Source organism: Chelonoidis abingdonii, chromosome 3 (genome assembly GCF_003597395.2).
Source record: "Chelonoidis abingdonii isolate Lonesome George chromosome 3, CheloAbing_2.0, whole genome shotgun sequence".
NCBI lineage: Eukaryota > Metazoa > Chordata > Testudines > Testudinidae > Chelonoidis > Chelonoidis abingdonii.
Window position 1 is genome coordinate 148874455 of NC_133771.1, and position 22868 is coordinate 148897322.

Sequence of the window (22868 nt, forward strand, 5' to 3'; positions counted from 1 at the left end):
GCAAAACTAGGGCTTTTGCTGGCATAGCTTCTTCAGTCGGGGGGCGGGGGGGGCAGAATTCACACTGACATAGTTATGCTGACAAAACTTTTACATCTAGACCAGGCCTTAGTAGATTTTTAACTTACTTAAAGAGAAGTTCAGGGAATTAAGCAGTTCCTGCATTTGTCTTTTAATTTGAATGGATGTTGCTGAAATATCTGAGCGTGCATTTACTGAATGGGAATATTATTATGAACTTGACTATTCAGTGAAAGCTCTTCCAAGTGAATAAGGGACTAATAATTATGAATGATTTGATAGTCTTGTATTTGGTGTCCAGATACCAGTGTGATGGATGGATCAAAATGTACACGTAAACAATCTTTAAGATCTCTTTTAAAATGGAAATAGATTGCATAGTCATGATTTTGTTAGCAGAGTTTCACTAGAATTGCTGACTCACTGATTTTAAATCTGAATAAAATGCCTTTTCCTGTGGTTTGACACTAATAAACTTTTTTCAAGCAGAAACATGCTGTTCAAGAACTATCTTTTTTAACTGTTAAAAGCACAAAAGTTGGTTTATTCTTTTTTGAAATGAGTGAATTACTGGTTTTAATAGGAAAGCTGAATAACACATTTAAAGTGAACATTGTTCCAGTCTTCCTAATCCAATACCACTTTTGTTCCCCAATTTTTAGTATTGTCAGGCTTGGTAATTCAACTGCATGTTTCATTGGCAAATGTATAAAAAGCTTATATCGTACTCAGACTGCTTCCTCATACAGTGTAGTTTGGAATCTGGTGCCTTTGTTCTCCATTTCATTGCCAAAAAAGCAGTTGCTTGCACCGCAATCTTCAGACAGAATTTGGCTGTCTGCTTATTCAGGCTGGGGGTTGATGGGCTGGATGGATATATATCATAGACTGCAAGAGATCTTTATACCCTTCTTGTTACAACTTAAATTTTCAGTGTTAGGGCTGTATGAGGAACAGACAAGTAGCAAAAACACAGGATATACAGGAACAAAGCAGAGTGGAGACTTTTTACCATTGGCATAATTACTGAATTGAGTTAACCAGGCCAGTATATAACGTATGTGATTCAAGTTCCAAATTGAAGCTAGCCTATCTGGTGTCTCATTCTTGAAATTTAGATATAAAAAGCTGAAGCTTGCCAAGGCATCTCTAGATGCTGAGATTTCTTTGTCTATCATCTTAAAAAGATGATGTGACATAGTATATCCATGCAGCTTTTTGGGTTGCAAAGTATTACTTTTCACCACAGAGCAAAAATCAGCCTTACAGTAGTTTTTTTTAAAAGCTGCTTGGGACTTTAGGAATATTCACAAGTATGCAGCAAAATGTATCTGTTTAGGATGTGATATTTTATAGAGGTAAGCACAAGAAACTGAAGTACTGTTCTGCAAAAGATACATATCGCTGTATTGCCAACCCCAAGAATCAAAAATTCATGAAATTGGCTTAAATCGTGAGATCTAAACAAATTGCTTTTTTATATACTCTTTGAATTTTTAGGCAGCCCCTTTCTCCCAAATTTGTGTTGAAAATGTGATTTTCACACTTCAGGAATATCTACACTGCAGTCAGAGCTGTGTCTGCAGCAGGCTAGCTTTGATCAAGTCAGATTGAATAACAATAGTAGTAAAACTGGTGGCATGGATTAGCCACTGAAGTGGATGCCTGGCATCATGGAACCTGGGCTGCTACAACTGCACGACTCATCTTATTTAAGCTGGCTAGCTGCTTTAATGCTGGGTTGAAAATGTGAAATTATTAGGTACAGAAAATTACTTTTGGACTTCTGAATGTCCTGAGTGGTGGCATGAAAGGTACTGTATAAAAAATGTGAACCTGAGGAGCTTGTAGTTTTCTGGAGACAAAAGTAGATAGAGTGATGATTCCAATTTTATGCCCCATTCCCTCTGCCCCAATCCTCCTCACCTGCCATTTCTACTTAAAATTGTGACAATCTGATCTTTTGGCTGGGGAGAGGTTTGGAAAGTTTGGTCATTGGGTAAGTTGTTTTGAGTCAAGGTGGAAAATAGGCTTCACTTTTAGAAGACTTCTAATGGTTATTTTTTTAAACTCATTTGAGGTAGATATCTTAAATAACAAATCAGATTTGTTTTTTCCCCTTCCTGTAATATAACACAGTATAGTATAGTGTTTTTTTTATAATGGGTGGGTAGCTAATTTTGAAGTAACCTGCTACAAATAATCAGTTCACGGATACTCAGACTTCAGTTCCAGTTCAGGAGTCCATGCTTCTTAAAGTTAAGGCTCTGAGTTTATAACTCTGTAACTATAGCCTATGGAGTTTGTGAACTTTTAAGCCAAAGAGTTTTGGCTCAAGAAACTTAGCAATTATGCAAGCATATCTTCTCATAGTTCACACATTTAGCAACTTAATTCTGGTTCCAACATTTTTGGAAGCTTAACACATCTCCAACTTATAAATGTCTGGACCAAATATCTCCAGTTCAAAAGACTTGCCTAATCACTATGGTAAAGCCCTTAGGATTTTTCAAGGTCCTTAGATGTTGTTGCTTGCGAGGTGTCCTGGCAGTATTTTCACTAACCACTGCGGACCTTCTGTAACTTGTAAAAAGTTGGATCTCTGGTGCAGGAAGGCTGTTTAGGCAACGCCTATAGTTCACGTAAGGTTTGTCCCACTGACAGCTAGGTGCCACAAAGTTTCTCACTTGAGCTTACTTCTAGATAAAATTTGTATGAGGAATTTACAAATGTGATAGAAAAATCCAGTAGCCCTTCCAAAGTTAAGATGAATAATGGACACTGTTAAACCTCATGCTTCTGCTTTACTGAAATATTCCTGCTTGACGTTTTTATATATCTTTTTGAAAATACAATGCTTTTTACATTCTGCAAGTGCTTTCTCTAGAAAACAGGTATGTTGTAGGAAGAAATTAAAAAAACATTTCAGAAGTTTAGTTTCTTTCAGGAAATTCTTTCTTGTTGAGGTTGAAAATGTGCATGTTTAAACCAAACATTACAATCTTGAAGTGTAAAAATAAACCAAATAAAAATATTTGAAAATTGGTAAACGTGTAGCTGAAGTTAATCAACCAACCATTACAGGCTACAGAACCCAATTTTGCCTTCCTTTACTGTATATGCTGATGTGGAAACTAATGCTGTGCATTGACCGTAAATCCAACCCTCCTCCAGTCCAGTTACATGCTACAGAACCATAGATGTTATATCTTGCTATCCAACATCCACCAATCCTGAGCCTGAGAACCTCATTTTCCCCTGTACAATTTATGTGTACAGACTGGCTACCCTAGTGTACTTACTTTATTGACCCTACAGATACAAGCCATATACCCCTCTTAGCATCTGTGTACGTACTGGCCGCAGATGACTGTATCAGTGACCAAAACTGAGACCTTCTTACTTTCCTATGGAGGAAAGCCAGAACAAGCAAGTATCGGATGTATTGCATTATTTGTACTCACTAGTTTAAGATGGACCTGTATCACTGTTAGGTGTATGGTAGGCGTGGAGGCTGCCTTAAAGCTGTCTGTTGTATCTGAAAACTAAACTCTGAATTTCTTCATTCTTGGCCCTTCAGAGATTCCAACTTGTTTATGGTTGGAAGTTTTTATAAATCTCAGCTACCTTAATTTTAGTGGGAAATGAAAATGACACCTGAATAATAGAATTAGAAAACTACACTTTATATGTTGAATGTGCTTAGTCAATTATTGTTAACTTCTTAAGCACAATGCTGTGGACATTACTTTTCTTAGAGAGGAATGCTTTGGACCTGGCAATTTAAAACTTGGCAACTTTTTGATTATTACAGCAATTTTCTACTCCTGAAATGTCTGAATCCTTATGATCAGTATCTTCCCTGTAATATTCCCTTGAGATAGTGGAAGAGGGATATTGTTTATCAAATATTTTATCAAACTTTTTTTTTTAAAGACCACTAACTAGAATAGAATTTTCAAAGTAACCTTTTAAAATTAAGGGTTAAACAAGCAAAAAGCAAGTGGTTTTTATTGCATCCTGAAGGATTATGCTTTTTTGCTACTTAAAAAAAAAAAAAAAAGTGAAATGGTCTTTGTCAGCAGACTTTTTTAACATGCTAAATTTTATAACTAGATTGTGATATGTATAAACAATTTTATTAACACTATGCTGTGTTTAATATGCTGTCATGACAACATTGGCTTTCTTTTTTCCTTTGTAGAATGTGGAGCTGTTCCAAAAAAGAAGGATCCATTAACACACACGAGTAACTCCCTTCCTCGTTCAAAGACTGTTGCAGTTGCAAAAACTGGATCCACAGGCCTTTCTGGTCCTCATAGAACCCCTAGTTATAGTGGGATATCAACTTTCTCTGTATCTAGACAGGGAGTCAATCCTGCAGCTTCGACACACAAGGTATACCAGAGATGAAAACTCCAGCAGTTGTTGGGGCCCTTAATGCAAAACCCATGCCAAGTTCTAGTTTTACTAAATGTAGCCTAACCTCACATTAGCAATATTTCAGTTTAGGATGAGATTACTAAATGCACGTGTTCAGTTGCTTATGATATTGTAAAAACTAAATTTTTGGTCTTAAACTTTTTGGGCTTGGTCTCAGTTCCAAAACTAATTTATAAAACAAAACAAAACAAAAAAAAAAAAACCTCCCCCCCACAAACTCCAAATCATACTTTATCTTTAAGCCAAGATTGTTTTTAATTGAATTAAAAGGAGTTTCTTTGTGCTCAGATGGTATTTTAAAACGTATTACCCACTAGAGCTAAAAGATACATGGAAATAATTTTACTCAAGAGCCCTAGACTCCTTCTTTTTTTCTCCCTGTTCCCCATAAATCATACAGATACAATATCTTGTTTCTTAGCCCTAGTGATCATGCTTAAAGAAGGCCAATTACATAGACTGCACTCGAAGTATAGTAGTAAAAGGTCTCTCTCTGTAAGACAAATTGAAACAATTAGAAAGGAAAATAAAGATTAGAGAACAGGAAGAAAAGGACAAGAGACAGAAAACCGGATTAGAAATCTGATGGTGACTTCTGTGCTAACTTGATGTGAGGGGATGAAGGAAGGGGACCCATTGCCAAAGTGTTACAAGGGTGGGTCTTGACTTAGTGAAAGTTTGGGACTCTCCACTATTGGTCATTTTATGGTCTTTTTGAATACACACTGGGAAGAATGTCAGTATTCTTATGGAAAGTGAATCTAAATAGAATATTTACTAATCCCTATTTTCTTAAAAATTAGTATTTAACTTCAATTTTAGAAAAAATAATTACATCAGCAAGTTCAGATACTCTAGCATAGTGGATACATTCGGCTGGCCTGTGACACCTATATCAAAATGTCTGGCACTTTTTAACATGCTAAGTTTTACAACTGAAATTGTGACCTATATCAGTATACCTTATTAACAGTATACCTTTAAAAAATGTATTTGAGAAGTGTGAACTGATTTTGTGTCTTGTCTTAAGGCTACTTCAAAAAATAGTCGAACAAACAAGCCTTCTACTCCTACAACTGCTGCTCGAAAAAAGAAAGACTTGAAGATATTTAGAAATGTTGATAGTAATCTTGCTAATCTAATTCTGAATGAAATTGTTGACAAGTAAGTTAGACACAAAAAATTGTTTGTATTCAGAAGTCAAGTAACTCTGTTGGGATTGTATTTTGAATGAAAAACTAGTACATTTCTTCTTGGGGAAGGAATGAAAACCAGTTAGTACATTTCCTGAGTTCGATAAAACTACTATCTTTTGAAATTTTATTTTCATGTTGACAGTGAGCTAACTAGTCTTGAGAATGAATAGGTGCCTAGAGATAGCAAAATGTGCAGTAGAATGAATTAGCTTCTTATTGGTTCCTTAAAAATGGTTAAATGCATGAAATCATCTGCTGCAGTGTGGTTTAAAAAAAAAAAAAGTATCCCGTTGTTAGGCTAATTGATATTCCATTTCTTTGTTAGTGGACCAGCTGTCAAATTTGACGATATAGCTGGGCAAGAGCTGGCTAAACAAGCACTGCAAGAAATTGTTATCCTTCCCTCCCTTAGACCTGAGGTAAGCAATTGAGTATTTTTATCCTGTTGTCACTTACTTCCAGCATCCAAGAAATACGTTAGTGATGTCATTGTAAAAACAAAAAAACCCACATTATATACTGAAAAGGAACAGTAAAGAATAGCAAAAAAAAAAAGAAAATTTTGCTCTACCCTCCACCTTTCAGAAGCAGCCATTAGAAATTGTAACTTTCACAGTTTATATAACCAGTGGTATGAAATGTCCTGAAAATGCAAGAAGGAAGGGTTGGTGGTAATAAACACCAGTCTAGAAATAGTCATAGTTTGAAAAAATGATGGGAAGTTAGCAAGGCAGCAGGCTATTTCAGAACTAATGCAATGTGGCAATAGCAAAGGGCTAATTGTGTACGGATGTAGTAAGTGGTCGAGGCCAGAATTAAGTAAGTGAAGGAGAAAATTCAAGCAAAATATTATTGGCATTCATAAATGTAAAAGTAAACGTTTAAAAATGAGTTTTGGACCTCAACTGCCTGATTGCTTTTTCTTCGTAGAGATACTAGGGTGAAGTTGCATGAAGAAGAATCAGCTGGATACACAATTGAGTGTTTTATCTGCAAAGCAGGATGACTGGTATCTTGAGAGCATTTTTGTGGAACAAAGTGTTCTTTTCAGGATGAATAGGAAAGTGTTAATGAAAGACTGAAAAGCACTGTTCATCATTACAGTTGATGGTAGTTACATCTGAACTGTGCAAAGAGTTGGATCTTGTGGAACACAGAAGTGGTCTAGCTTCCAAGGCAGACTACGCACCAGTGACAGTCAAGCAGTGGCCAGGTACACCAGTGTAGCATGGGAGCTTGAGGCATTCTGAGAGAACCAGGCCATCAACCATATCAAATACTGCATTGAAGCTAGAGGATAAATAGTATGAGGAAGTCATGGTTTGAGTTCAGGACTCACTGATCACCCTAAAGAGGACTTCATTGCTATGGATCAGGCAGAAGCCAGATAGAAACAAATCAAAGATGCTGCGAACAGTGAAATGATTGAAGATATTAATGTTTTGCTCCACTGTTTTTCTCCATTGTTTTGCTGAGGGGTAGACTAGAAGTGGGGTTGTAGTTGACAATGGGTGCTGGGGAGGGTTGGGAATGTTGGGGGTATGTTTGCCTGCCAGTGGTGACTGTGAACAGAGTTGGGTCGTTTTTGCTAGGTATAAAGCTGTTTAAGAGAAGTAACATTGAAAACTAGAATGGGGAGGCACGAAGAGATGAAATAAGTGGGTATGAGGTCCAGTAATGAGAGAACTTGCTCTGCAAAGATCGAATGCTGGTGATTGGTGTAGGGAGGAATAGCTGCAAGAGTTGTGCTCACTGAGCGGGGGGAATGGAAAGTTGGCTGATATGATACTGTACGATGGAGTGTAGTTTTATAGTAGATAGATTAAATGGGTAAAAAACACTGACATGAGTGGGAAGGAAAGCAAGAGGAAGGAGCTGAACAGTGTTTGGGCAGAATGTGGAGAGAAGAGGCAAATAAGGGAGATGAGGCTGTAACCGTAGCTGGAAGGGCACAGGAGCTGTAGGAACAACAGAGTTAGGAAAGCTTGAATTCAGTGTGCGAAAATGTTTTGTTGTAGGTGACATTGACTCGTACACTGGCACATGATTCAGAGTGGTCATCAAAGTTGAGAGGAAATAGAGGCTGCAATGGGTAGGGGAGGTCAGTATATAAAGGTAATGGAAAAGGAGAACAGACTAAGTGAATTGTTGCTGATCTTTAAAGAAGGAATTCACACTTGTTAAGACCAGGCTTGATGCATTAGAATATAAATTAGGATTAGCATTTAAAAAAACAAAAAAATTGGCCGATGCATTTAGTAGATGGGTGCCGCATGTTTCTGCAGATGAAATGCACATAATTCAGCCAAAATCACAATTGGAAATCAAAGCAATGAATAGCTCAAATTAAGAATGCAAATGATGGAATAATCACACTTGAAGGACAAAATAACTGAATGTTCTTTACCGATTAACTGAAGACTGAGACTAGGCAGAGAAAAATAATGTGGATTAAAAATGGTTGGATATTTCTTGTGAAACATACTCCTTTAGAAAAGGATGATAGAGAAAGAATTGTGTGTTCAGAGGACCATTTCAGAGATGGAATAGACTTGCTAAGGCTGTAGGATGGCATTAAATTGGCAGATTAAGTAGAGGTAGAAAGCTCCCCCTCCCCATTTTGATTGTATTCCTATTTATATCAAAGTACTAGATGATGTAGCAAACTAAGACTAAGAACTTAACAGCTTTCGGAAAGCATATTAATAGGTTGTAACAAGTTAATTAAGGTATCCATTTTAAAGAATTTATTGAACATTGTGACAGCAAAAAAACCCCAAAGCTACAAACAGAAATCTAGGATGGAGGGGAATCAGTCCAAATGGTACAGATTTGTGGATAGCTGGCCTGGGGGAGTCCAGCAGTGCCCTAGGGTGGATGGGGTTTTATACCCTGGCAGAGGTAAAAAGATGTGTTCAGTTCTTTAATTCTTCTTCTGGATATTTTGAAGGCATGGAGGGGAGAATTTCATAGGGCTTCAAATGACTTGGACATGGAGTTCAAAACTTAGGTCTTCTGCTTACCTTCCCAACCTGGGTATGAAGCTGCAGCTACAACATCCTCTGTCTTCACCAATCCCCTCCTTTTCACACACCATAGCCTCTCACTTAAGTGTGGTGCTTTAAATCCAGGCTAGCGGGCCTGGCCGAGGGTAGAGACTAGAGCTTGCATGTTGCTTTTACTCAGGATCGTAACTCACCAGTTTTGCTGTGAGGATGCAGAATAAATCATTTGAGTACTGATTGTCGTCCTGTTATTTACCGCTTAGTGCCCAGAAGGACAGATAAGTTCTCCTACAAGTATGTCACTGTGAAAGAGCAGCTTAGCTTACTGTAGCACAAACAGTGATGGGCTATGCTCCCAAAAGTCTTAGCATCACACTTGGGTAAGTATAGCACCAGTGAAGACACAACAACTCCGGATATGGCATTGCAATTTAGCTGCTCAAACCTGGACCAGGCTAACTTGAGTGCCAATTTCCTGAGTTAATACTGCATTGAAGACCTACCTTTACTATAAGAGCTGTAGGGAGACGAGGGCTCAAGCCATTCCCTCTCTAGCAGCAGCCATTAGGCTAAAAAGCAGAATTGGGATAGTGTAAGGCTCCGTATTCGCTGAGGAGTCAGCCAGGCATTTAGTTTGGCACTCTCTATTACTCCCACCTGTATGTACTTGGTTTGAAGTCTTTGGTCATTGTCTTTCAAAAGAGAGGCTCCAATCTAAGGCTATGGCTACGTTAGAAATTTCGGAGCGCTGCCGTGGCAGCGCTTTGAAGTGTGAGTGTAGTCAGAGCCGCAGCGCTGGGGGAGAGCTCTCCCAGCGCTGCTTGTAAACCACATCCCTTACAGGCGCAGAGTGAAGCGCTGGTAGCCGCTCTCCCAGCGCTGCCGCCCTGATTACACTGACACTTTACAGCGCTGTATCTTGCAGCGCTCAGGGGGGTGTTTTTTCACACCCCTGAGCACGAAAGTTGCAGCGCTGTAAAGTGCCAATGTAGCCAAGCCCTGAGGCTATTTGTTACAAAGGCAGCAATTTCAAACAAATGATTTAAGTTTCTACAAGTGTCTTTGGAGGGTAAATTAGATCTTGTGAACAAGAGGGTAAGAGTAAGGCCAGGTTGGTTAACTGGTGATTCTTAATGCTAGCAGGCCTTGGAATGGATTTTAGGATTTTATTTGGCATGTTATAAGAAATTGAACAGATTATCTGCAGTCCTTCTAAAACCTAAATTGTTAATGATAGGAGGAGCCAGCAAGAACTGAGGCAAGAGCTCTCTCTTTTGGCCATGTATCTGCACTGTCCCTAAACTTTCAGATATCTCCATCAAACAATTTGTTCTAGTATCAGTGAAAAATGAGGTTAAAGCCACAGTCACCTTAGCTGTTAACAGACTGTATCTCCCAGTTCAGTCCCATTTTCAACAAGTACAGGAACTGTAGACCCACCTACTGAAATAATTTTTAATAAGAGTGGCAGGTGAAAAAAGAGCTGTAATGGCAGTTGATACAAAATGCTAATAGTGAGCTGTTCAGCACAGCTTGTTCAGGAGAGGAAGCTCAATGTGCTTAAGGTTTTGTGTTTTTTCTGAATTAATAGTAGTCTTCAAAAAGTAATGTTAAGAAATAACACGACTGACCTCCCCTCTCAACTTTTTTCTTATTTTTGTTATATTAAATGGTTTAAATCCTTCTCTACCTACACACCCTAATGTAACGTAGGTACAGCTTTACCAGTGCTAGCAGCAGAGGAGATGGTAGTACAGACGGGCTGCTAGTATTTTTTTGAGCGAACAGTTTAAATATGCTGGTAAAAATACTGGAAGTTAATCTACACTAGCACGCCAACCAGTGGAAGAGCTGATGTTAGATCTGTAGTGGGGGAATTCCTTGAAATTCAGTATAAATGTAGCCTGAGGCACTCTTTCATGTTTGTGACCAATGAGGCTCTATTTCTGTTAGGATCTTTCGTAACTGGAAAACAGAGGAAAGAAACAAGGTTTTCTTTCTAGTTTCCCATTCTTGGGTTGCCTGACCTCTTGTTTATCCCTCTATTACTCTAAATCTTCCCTGTTTTATCCTCCTCTCCACTCCCTTATTCACTTGGGGCTTGTCTATAGCATGGCAAAGGGGTCCAGAGGGGTGTCATTTGCAGAGCATTCTAGTGTGTTGTGCTCTAACTGCTATGTAGACCATGCTGGTGCATTCTGAAAGGTAACTAGTTCTCATTAATATAAATATAAAAGCAAACTAGGTACCTAGCAGAGTCTACACAGGGCACTTAGAGTACAGCATGTTAGTGCACTTTACAAATTATGCCCCTGTGGCATGCGTTGCTGACACTTTCTAGAAAAGATTTTAGTCTCACCCTTTGCTCCTCACAGCTTTTCCAATACCAATCTGTTCTTTGTTTTCATCAATGACTTCATCCACAAATTTCCTCTCTTTCTGTCCACTCACTTGCATGTAGAGGGGTTAGTGAAGCACCAAGACCTTGAAACTTTCTTCTTGAATGCTCATTTGAGAAACCAGCATCTCACCCTCCCTCTGGAGGTGTTAATGCCCCAGTCAGTAGGCCCAACTTCACATCCCTGCCTCCCACTCTTGAACCATGGTGGGGAGGATGGCAGTACCTCATAGGCTGTAGCCTACAGCTCTCCGAGCACTACAAAATTTCTGACCATGTCTAGCTTAAACTCAACCAGAGAATACTGTGTGTTTGGGTTAAGTGTTTAAAACTACTAATTTCTGCAAGCTTGAATATAGCACAAGAAATTCAAAGTATGTAGTTTCTTTTCTCCTTAACCAGAGGCAAAATAACTTAGTTGGTGTGAATTAGGGAAGTTGTTCTGAGTTTTAAGGGCCAATAAAAATTTATAGGGATTCCAATAATCATTGAATCTCTAAATCTTACATTTCACAGTTTGATACTTAAATCTGAAATTTCTTAGCGTTGTAACCATGGGGGTCCCAACTCAAAAACAGATGTGAGGGGGGGAGGAGGAAAGGGTTACAAAGCTATTTTAGGGGGTCATGGTACTGCCACCCTTACTTCTGAACTGCTTGCTGGTAGCAGCACTGCCTTCAGAGCTGGGTTCCTGGCCAGCAGCTGCAGAGCTTCCTGCAGTCAGGGGAGGTTCCCAGAGGTGGGTGTGACCTGGCCTCAGGAGCAGCCTGTGCAGGGAAAGAGAGAGTGCCCATTCCTCTCCCACCTGGCCAGGACTAGCAGCTGGAGTCCAGTCCATGGTAAGAGCACCCATCCAGGGTGCCCCCAGTCCTGGCCTGCCGCTCCCTAGCTCCAGGTCCAGCATTCACGAGTTAAAGGGGCCTTGGTGGGGTTTGTGTATGTGTTGGGGGGGGGGCAGGGCAGGGGTGATCATGTTGTCGCCCCTACCCCACCCCCGATCACAGCACCCTGGGTGATTGCCCAAGTTGCCCACCCATAAGGCTGGTTCTGCCTCCTTCTCCCCCCAAAAGTGATGACCCTTCGCATACCACGCCACCCTCATTGCCTTCAGAGCAGCTGCCTTCAGAGCTGGGTGCCTGGCCAGCAACTGCTGCTTTCGGGCCACGCAACTCTGAAAGCATTGCAGAAATAAGGGTGGCAATACCATAATTCCCCCTACAATAGCCAGATTTCAAGGGGGAGACCAGATTTCATGGTCTGTAACTCATTTTTCAGGGCCGTGAATTGGTAGGGCCCTAACTTTAAGGCTGTAACAGAACATAGTGGTTTCAGACTTCCTAGGTAACCTTACTGTTAGAGTCTAAGAACTGGAAGATGTTGTATGCAATATGGGTCCTGATTGCATAATTGTATTTTTTTTGCCAATTCCTCCCTTCCATCTGTTTAAATTCAATATTTGCGTTAAAACATTATTTTTGCTTCACTTAGTTTTCAGCAATGCTGTGAATGTCTTTTCTGCTGTAACTATTTCTACATTTTTGTTTTTATATTTCTAAAGCACAATTGTACTTTGGCTTAACTTTTTTTTAATACCTTTTTTGTAATTTTTGTCATCTTCATCATGAAGTCTCTACCTTTTTAAGAACGGATGTCTTTTTATCATATCTTCAGGATTGTAGTGAGCCCTGAAATATTTTACTGAGTACAGTATGTTTCATTATGGAAAATGGAGCTCTAATATTTAAGGAACTAAAATGCTATATTCTAGAAAACTACTGATTTTTTTTAATAGAATCTCATGCTTAGTTGCAATATTTGTAACCCTGCAAAGGCGTTTACTCTAATACAGTATCTCTCTCAGTTATTTACAGGACTTAGAGCTCCTCCACGTGGATTACTGCTGTTTGGACCACCAGGAAATGGGAAGACTATGTTGGTGAGAAAATTACTATGCCTTATTTGGTGGAACTCTAGATATAAGCTATTCTTAGAAATTGTTTTGTTTTTTCTTGTCTATGAAATTGAGAAATCCTCCACAGAGATCTCCTAAATTGTACTGTTGTGATCCAGTGCTATTAGTAACAGTTCTGTATTTTTGTTTAATAGATGTAGTTTACAAGTAACTAATTTCTTTCTAAGAAATTCCTTTCACTGAAGAAAGTGAGCTTTTGTGTACTGAATGACCTACCTCGTTCAGTGCAGGGCCTGAATGATATGCAGTGATTGAGACTGGGAAATGTATTTGGTGGGTATTATTGTCTAACATAAACTGTGTACTGTTACATTTTCTGCATATGCAACTCGGCTGAGCTAACAAATATGGAACCTTTACTCCTGAATTTTCTGATGTTTCAGATTTTTTAAGACTGTAATTTAACACAGTTGTATAAGAATGGAAAAAATCCACAAATGACAGGTTGATTTAAATGACCACTACTCAGAAGCAATGCTATCCTACTGGACTACACCTATTAAAATTTTCTACCATGAGATCGTATCTTATGTAATTATTTAATTTTATAAAATCTGTGTATTAAAAAAAACAAACCTACTCTATTATAAATATAGAACAGAATTTTATTATAAAAATAAAATATATTTTAAAATAAAGATTAAAATGTAAAACTTTCATCTTAAGATCCTAGATTCACTTTTTTAAATGAAAGCAATATATAACTTTTTTTATGCATAAGAATGAGGCAGTCTGCTTAGCGTAATATTCAGTTGGCCACTGAACTAAATTTTAAAATTGTATATAAAAATGAATTCTCAACCACTAACTCAATGTTTGACTAATGCATTCCATGGAATAAAACATAGAGACTGGCTCTGTACTAACCAGGTGTAATACTTCAGTTTCTTGGTCATAAGTCCTTCTTTTTATCCCTATATGATGAAAGTACAACTGATAGGAAGGAAGGAACGTGGTCCCCCTCTCCCCACCCCGTTCCTTACTGGGAACGTTCACTGAGAAGTGGCTTTTCTCCCCTTCATAGTTTTCCTCTGAAGATTGTTTCTCTTGCTACGTAGGTGAGAGAAAAATGTAATTTAAAATAAACTAGTGAAACTTCATCCAACTAATATCCCAAATGAGTTAAAAATTAAATATATTGGTATCTAATTCAATTTAGCCTTTACACTTTTAAGAAGTACAGTCATGACAATTGCATACTCTTAGTATATTTTCTAAGTACAACAGATGTGAATTGCAATGGTGGATTAAACCACTTGTCCAACTAGCACCTATCCAAAAGTGGTCTGTATAAAAGCTTCAGAGAAACCCAAACTCCATAATGACAACTTTTCCTGACTAAAGTTTCTTCCTGCTCTTTCAAGTAGAGTGACTTATGTCCTGAATGAACCACAAGAGTTGATACATGCTTGTAGTGCATCAGTTTCTGAAATGTCTAGATGTACAAACTGTCACAACATATTTCCTCTAACTAGGATTCATAAAATCATAGACTTTAAGATCAGAAGGGACCATTATCATCATGTAGTCTGACCTGCACAATGTAGGCCACAGAATCTCACCCATCCACTCCTGTATCAAACCCCTAACCTATGTCTGAGCTACTGAAGTCCTCAAATCGTGGTTTAAAGACTTCAAGGTGTAGAGAATCCTCCAGCAAGTGACCTGTGCCCCATGCTGCAGAGGAAGGCGAAAAACCCACAGGGCCTCTGCCAGTCTGCCCTGGAGGAAAATTCCTTACCAACCCCAAATATGGCAATTAGCTAAACCCTGAGCATGTGGGCAAGACTCACCAGACAGACACCTAGGAAAGAATTCTCTGTAGTAACTCAGATCCCACCCCATCTAACATCCCATCACAGGCCATTTGGCATATTTACCTCTAATAGTCAAAGATCAATTAATTGCCAGAATTAGGCTATACCATTATACCATCCCCTCCATAAACTTATCAAGCTTTGTCTGGAAGCCAGATACGTCTTTTGCCTCTACTGCTCCCCTTGGAAGGCTGTCTCCAACTTCCCTTTCTTCAGGGAATTATACCTTAGTGCAGTGGTCCCCAACCGGTAGATCATGATCAGCTAGTCAATTGTGGAGCCTCTGACAGTTTATCTCAGTTTAAAGTTGCCAATCCTTCTGCAGCCAAACCATGAGATCAGCCACTAATGGTGCGGTGGCACAGTGGAGCTGAGGCAGGCTCCCTGCCGCTCTGGCCCCACGCTGCTCCTGGAAGGAGGAGGGGCAAGGGGTCTCTGCATGTTGCCCTTGCCTGCAGACACCACCCTCGCAGCTCCTATTGGCCGTGGTTCCCCATTCCCAGCCAGCAGGAGCTGCGGTGGCAGTGCCTGCAGGTGAGGGCAGTGTGCAGAGACCCCTTACCCCTCCCTTCCCTCCCCAAAGAGCTGCTGTTGGACATGCCAACCGCTTCTGGGAGCATCATGGGGCCACGGCAGGAAGGGAGCCTGCCTTAGCCATGCTGCACTGCTGCCTAGGAGCTTCCTGGACCCCTCTCTCACCCTTGCTACAGCCCTGAACTCCCTCCGGCACCCGAACCTCCAGCCCTGAGCCCCTTGCATCCCAATCCTTTACCAGAGCCCGCACCCCACACATTCTCCGGCACCTCAACCCCCTGCCCCAGCCTTCTGTCAGAGCCCACACCCTGCATCCCAACCCACTGCCTGAGCCTCCTCCCAGAGCCAGCACCCCACATCCCCTCCTGCACCCCAACCTCCTGCTTGAGCCCCCTCCTGGAGCTGCCCCCTCCTGCACCCCAACCTCTTGCCCCAGCTCTGAGCCCCCTCTTGCACCCAAACTCCCTCCCAGAGACCACACCCAAACCACCTCCTGCACCCTAGTCCCCTGTTCCAGCCTGGTGAAAGTGAGGTGGGGGGGAGAGGGAGGTGGAATAGAGTGAGTGGTGCAGGGCCTTGGATAAGGGGTAGGGGCAGGGCAAGGGTGTTTGAGTGTGTGTGATTACTGTGATTTATACGTTTTCTTTGAGGTAGATCCTGGGTTGCACTTAAATTGGAAAAGTGATCTTGTGCTTAAAAAGGTTGGAGACCATTGCCTTAGTACATATGCTTTAGTTTGGTTTTAATTACTGAATCATCTAGTTAAAGTTTCATCTTATAACATCTCGAAGAAACTGGGCAAAGACAATCCTAATTCTCCAGGAATAGTACCAGTTTGAGCAACCGATATATGAATTACCTAAGCTGTCAAGTTTCCCTCTAGTAGTATTTATGACTACTTAACTGATTTATCAGAGATTCACATTGTTCATGAGGCATACTGATTTTTAGATCCTATACAAGATCCTGATTTAGCTAAGTTATGTTGCATCATATTCTATTTTTCTTCATATAATATACTTATTGTCTTGTCAAGTTTATTCTAAATCTTAAAATGCAATGGAGCTCTTCAACTTCCCTACCATTAAGAAGGGATTTACTGTTTTTCAGGCCAAAGCAGTTGCTGCAGAATCAAATGCAACCTTCTTTAACATAAGTGCTGCAAGCCTAACTTCAAAATATGTAAGTCATAGTTGCAAAGGGTTTTGGTTTCTTAATGCTAATACATTGGGATCTTGACTGTCTGACAGACTTGTAGGGCTAATACGTTGATATTTATGATGGGGGGCATCCTATGCCGTGGGCGGGTGCTTCCTTAGTCCGTTAACCTTGTTAAGCCAAAACCCTCCACGTGTCTGCAGATGATACACTTTTCAGTACAATGCATTTGATACTACCAAATACAAAATAGTAGTTTCAGAAATCGATCCTTCATGATTGAGCAAACTCCTGCACTCCCTTGGAAATATTTTTATTTAAATATAAAGGTTGTGATTTTCAAGAGAGCCCAGCTTGCTTTGAATTTCATTGTGATTTAGGCACCTAACTCCTTACACTCCTTTAATATTTCCAGCCAGAATCATTAGTGAAGTTTTTCATATTTTTCTGTGTGTGAGGGAAAAAGGCAGGGTGCATCACCACTTAGTGCTGAATTAGTGGTTTGCTTATCCATGGTATGGGAATGGGTCATGCGAAGCTTGTGTTTCTGAACAGTCGCTTATTGACTTTTTGTAATATTTGTTTTGAAAAATGCTTGACCTGTTTAGGTAGGTGAGGGGGAGAAACTGGTGCGTGCTCTTTTTGCAGTAGCCAGAGAACTTCAGCCGTCTATAATTTTTATAGGTAAGACCTTAATGTTTGGCTGTTAAGATCTGTATATATATTTTTGCAAAATAAAATATTTTTAAACTAAAGTGCTCTCTATTTGAGGCTCACTTGTCCCAGTAATAATGCAAGACATAAGATAAGGGGATCTCTCTGCATCAGTGATTACCTGCTCCTTAATTGGTATTTCATTTGGGGAGTATGTTTCACTTGAGCATGTTCCACATTCTGCCCTAGTATCCAGTAACCTAGGAAAAGCTTAACTAATAAAAGAATTGCCCTATGATAACCTTGCATGCAAAGATTCTATTTTAGTGCATTTTTATATATGACCTGCAGTGCAGAGCTATGAAAATGTTTTTTGCATTTATTTTCTCATTCTATGTGGAAACTTGGGATTTATTACCCACAGATGACAGAATGCATACAATATTCCTGTCCTGTCAGATGATGTCACATTGGTGATCTTTTACTGATGTCACTGGGCCTTGCACTTTTTAACACCTATACAAATACATTTTTTAAACTTTTTGGCAAAGTTTGTCTGCCTCCTGAAGAATAAAGATGAGACCTCTTTTGTTGGAGCCCCACACTAGCAAAATAATAGTTGAATTAAAACCTTGATATTTAGCTATCTCACTGGCTGAAACTTTAAAACTAAGACTTTTTTCTTTTTAGATGAAGTTGATAGCCTTTTATGCGAAAGAAGAGAAGGTGAACATGATGCTAGTAGGCGTCTAAAAACAGAATTTTTAATAGAATTTGATGGCGTAAGTATCAGTATTACAGTATTGTTGGTTGTTAATTAAATTAGTTAATACAGTGATGGGTGCCAATGAAAGCTGCTAATGATACCCTCATGGAGTTATGCTCCACCCATTAAAAATCCTCTCCTTTATTTCCTTGAACAGCAATAAAAATATTTCTTAGCAAACATCTTCTTCCTTTTGCCCAGTTCAGTCTCTGAGCAGGGAGGATAGTGATAGAGACCTGGGGAGGTGCTGTGGGTGGACTGTAGTATTTCACAGTTGGGGAAGAAAAGATGGGTAAGTGGTGGGAGTAACGGCAGAGAAGCTATGAGGGAAGGAATTCATTTCTTGGGCAAGAGGAAGGCTATTGCATAATTATCTACTTAAATTTTCTTGCATCTTCCTTTGAAATATTTGGTACTGGCCACTGTCAGTCAGTCGGGACTAGACTAGATTGATCATTGGTCTGATCTATTATAGAAGTCCCTGAGTTGTGTTAGACCTACGTTTCAATTTTCCTCTCCTCTATAGGTTTCAGTGTAATTTCACTGCCCTGAGTGGCAGTAAAATTTGACTTTGTTTAAAACAGTAAAGATAGTAAAGTAAGTCAGTTTACTTTTTAATTTTGAGCACTCACAATATCAAAATTCTCCAGAACCATATGTTCTAATTGCTAATCATGGCACTTATTTTGGCCACCAGATGCTGCTATGGAAAACTGAGATGGAGTTTAAATATAGTTTCTTTGTTTTTTGTGTTTGTTTTCTGCCTAGTTTGTGTTTTTTTTTAATGTGGATAACATAAAGCCAACACACACACAAACATGAACATTTAGTATCAACATCCAGTCAGTGCACTTTGATGTTTTTACAGTTTATTGCATTGTTTCTTAGTTTTCAATTTACGTTAATCCTTGCTTTACAATGTTATAGGTACAGTCTTCCGGAGAGGACAGAATACTTGTAATGGGGGCAACTAACAGGCCACAAGAGCTGGATGATGCTGTTCTCAGGTACCTAAATTATGCCCCTTTTTAAGATGTGTTCAAGGACAGTTACACTTAAATTCAGGACTGTCTCTACCCATACGCAAAGTATGCAGCTGCATAAGGCACCAGGAAATTTTGAGGCACCACATTTCCTGATGCTCTGCGCAGCTGCATGCTTCTCCAGCCCCTGCTCCACCTCTTCCCCCATGGGCATGCCCCTGCTCTGCCCCAGCCCTTCCCCAAAGCCCCTGCCCTGCCTCTTTCCACCCCTGCTCCTGCTCCACCCCTTCCCCAAAGCACCCGCTCCTGCTGTGCCTCTTCCCACCCCTGCTCCTCCCCAGCCTTGTCCTCACTGCCCCCCCCCCGCCCCGGAGGACTGCTGCACTCACCGCACGATAAGTGGAGTGAACCCGGCCCCAGCCTGATCCACTCCCCTGGCTCCCAGCTTTGCCGCTGGGGAGGAGGCTGTGTAGGGCACCAAAATGGCTAGGGACGGCCCTGCTTAAATTTGTTCCTATTATAAAATACGAGCTTCACAGTTAAGTATCTTGCACTTTTCAAATTGTATTGAACTGAAATTAGCTACAGTTGTTGGGTGGTAAATATTAACAAAATACTCAATGTTTATTTTAAAGAAGAGCCTCAGCATTCCTTTTTGAGTTACTTGTGTCTTTAGTGCCATCAGTTTGGAATGGTTTTGAAAAGATACACTCTCAGATCCTTTCGTGTCACTCATCTCTTCCATTCTTTTGGGTCTAGGGGTAAACTGAGGGGAACATCTTTTATAGACACTACTACATAGAAGCAGTGCTGAATTTGTCTTTTGAACATTAGAGGCATGGTATCCTCAATAGGACTTAGGAGGCCTTATTTCAGATTCTTGAGAATCCTTTACAGTGGTTCTCAAGCTTTTCTTTTCATGAACCACTTGAAAATTGCTGAGGGTCTCGGTAGACCACTTAATGATCTTTCCAAATGTTGTTTGTACTGTTAGCTAACTATTGTAAAGCGTTTTGGATAAAAGCGCTATATATAAATATTTTTTTGTTCTACAAATAAAAGCACACAACTCATATTTTAATATCACTAGTCTTAACTTCCTAATGTGATGGATGTGCCCTCTCCTCCATCACGACAGCCGTCCAAGGTGGGGCTGGGAAGGAAGCGGGTATCTCTCCCGGGCCATAGAGCTGGGAAAGAAGGCTGTGTCTCACCGCAGCCCTGGAGCTGGGGAAAGTTGCCTTTTTCTCTGGCTGCTGCAGCACTGCACATCCCAAATTCCTCCCACCCCGTCTTCTCATCCCACTGCCCCTTCCTTCCTTCCACAAGCCCACCACCTCACCTTACATGTGCATCTTCTTCAGGGTCCAGGCACCTAATTAGTGGAGCTATGGCTGCACGGCTCCACTAATTAGATGGGTGGCCCTTCATTCTCTTGTGTGCAGCTGCCCAGGCACACACCTTAGAGGGAACTATCCACGGACCACCTGGATGGAGCTCGCAGATCACTTGTCTGTGGACCACAGTTTGAGAACCTCTGCTTTGTAACATGGCATCTCCCACTTACATCTCTCTTATGCTAGACCGAGGAATTTGACTTCACTGGCTCCCTACAAATTACTCTGAACATGAATTACATTCTTCAACATTTTCAAAGACTCCAAAGATTCTGGACAATATGAGAATGTTGAAAATGATGTTCTAGTCATTCTGACGCTGATGGTTGTAGGGATAGACGTTACCAGCTTGGGCTGGAGGGTCTGATCTGAAGTATCTGACTATGCAGAGTCATTGGAATCCTTGTAGGGAGATGTTATCCATGAACATGTTAAGAGCTACAGGCAAGTCAGTATTTTCTCCTGTAAGAATTTCATTAGGGCTAAGGTAGCATCAATGGCATGTCCGTAATGTTTGTATCTTTAAACTCTGCAGGGCTACTACCTGGAGTTTTGTTCAGACCTTATGTATCACCCCACACTCAATTTGGCCCTCAGCCTACCTTCCTAAATGGTTGTACTTCTCCCACAAGTGGGAATATGCATATACCATACTGAAGAAGAGATTTCTCACTGATGGAAAAAGAGTGGGCAAAATTCAATCCGGATAGTGCAAACCATACCTTCCTGTACTAGGATAAGCTTCTAGATAAATAAAGTATTAAATAATGTGTTGGGGTTCAGGCTATGTAAAGTTTCCATTATTTAGAAAACGGACATAATGCAAAAGCTACAAATGTCAAGTACAACTATTTGCATACTACAACATCGTGGAAGGTGTTTCAAAAATTCCCCTTATTCTCCAAGTGCTATCTTCATGGGAACAGCTTCCACAAGACCCAAGTAGGCCTTGCTTTAATGCACCTACCTTTGTGAGGAGCTAAAAGAAACAATCATGGCACTAAAATAATGTATCAAGTTAAATTATATACTTTCTCTGATGCCAGACGTTCTTTTTGCTTCTTATCTAGCTACATCCTGGACTGTCTCAGTCAAGGGAAAGGATTTCAGATTTGCTATTCCCTATATAAGTTTTTTCTTTAGTTAATTACTATAGGTAGCAAAAAAATTAGTATTAGTGGCATGGGCTTGAAATGTATACTTTTATCAAATGTCAGCTTTTACTAACTAGTTCTTCTGAAATATTAAAATGTTACTTTGTTTTCAGACGATTCACCAAACGGGTGTATGTATCTTTACCAAATGAAGAGGTAAGTGTGTGGCTTATGTGTGCATTTCTTTCTGTGAGCTCTTAAAAACCTGCTTTATAGGAAAAAGAAAAAAATGTATTATAGAACCTTGTTAATGTGCCCTAATGATTGATAGACTTATTGCAAATTACTGAATTTTGTGACTTACCAGTGTCCGCTAATTCACTTTGGCCAGTATGGTAAGTTTTTATGCCACTCAGGTGAATATTCAAGTTGTTATATTCTGATGTACTTACTATAATCAAATCTGCTAGTAGCCGCTTCCTCCTCCTGGGCAGCTTGCTGTTGTATAGGCAGTGTAGTGATTAAGCAGACAAGGACATGTTTTGATATGCCTAGAATACTGCAACAGCAGGTGTGTTTGGTTTGACATGAAATTACTTCATGCAAAAGATTAAAAAATTGTGTGGCCTAATTTTTAGCAGTTCTTCCACTCTAAAACAAAAAACTATTAGCACTGTTCACTATCTTAGCAGGAGTAGAAGCGTCTCTGACCAAGATTGTGGTTTAGTTGTCATGATTGTACAGTGCCTGGCTGGAACCAATGAGGCCCTCAATTTCATGATTACTAAATCCATATGACCTCTTAAAAGAAAGTATTGACATGTACACCATAGTCAAAAGTACTGCGAATGTCATACATGTAGGCTTCTGAATTCACAGAAACATTCCATATATTTTTGTTTTATAGCTTTTATCGTAAATAAATAAATAATAATATTTTTTTTTTTTTTTTTTGGTACGTGAACTTACAACTGATAAATGCTTCTTTTCAGACGAGATTGATTTTACTAAAAAATCTTTTAAGTAAGCAAGGAAGTCCATTGACCCAAAAAGAGCTGGCACAGCTAGCCAGGTAAGTACTTTGATAGTTCTGCTAACAATATTGCTGGTCCACAACATTCATATCAACTGCTCTGTCAGTTACATTTAGAACTAATGCTAGTTATCAGGAACACTGAAATTGTAACCTTGCCTGTAGAAAAATAGGGCTGGAAGGGACATCAAGAGATGATCATCTAGTCCAGCCCTCTGCGCTGAGGCAGACCAAGTATAGCTAGACCTAGACCATCCCTGACATGTTTGTCTAACCTGTTAAAAACCTCCAATGATGAGGATTTCACAACTTCCCTTGGAAGCCTGTTCCCAGGCTCAGCTATCCTTATATTTAGAAAGATTTTCCTAATATCTAACGTAAATCTTCCTTGCCATAT

At 39.9% G+C, this 22868-nt stretch overlaps 1 protein-coding gene across 4 annotated transcripts in view; it reads left to right on the forward strand.

Moving 5' to 3' along the window:
• Nucleotides 1-22868, forward strand: part of SPAST (spastin) — a 59299-nt gene that overhangs the window by 20498 nt on the left and 15933 nt on the right. For all 4 annotated transcript variants that reach the window (XM_032788664.2, XM_075064207.1, XM_075064208.1 and 1 more), the window contains 10 exons: nucleotides 4226-4419; nucleotides 5495-5628; nucleotides 5986-6079; nucleotides 12925-12999; nucleotides 16497-16568; nucleotides 17153-17228; nucleotides 17889-17980; nucleotides 18892-18971; nucleotides 21612-21654; nucleotides 22431-22510. In XM_032788664.2, the coding sequence (XP_032644555.2) occupies nucleotides 4226-4419; nucleotides 5495-5628; nucleotides 5986-6079; nucleotides 12925-12999; nucleotides 16497-16568; nucleotides 17153-17228; nucleotides 17889-17980; nucleotides 18892-18971; nucleotides 21612-21654; nucleotides 22431-22510 (940 nt within the window). The remainder of the gene's footprint in view (nucleotides 1-4225; nucleotides 4420-5494; nucleotides 5629-5985; nucleotides 6080-12924; nucleotides 13000-16496; nucleotides 16569-17152; nucleotides 17229-17888; nucleotides 17981-18891; nucleotides 18972-21611; nucleotides 21655-22430; nucleotides 22511-22868) is intronic.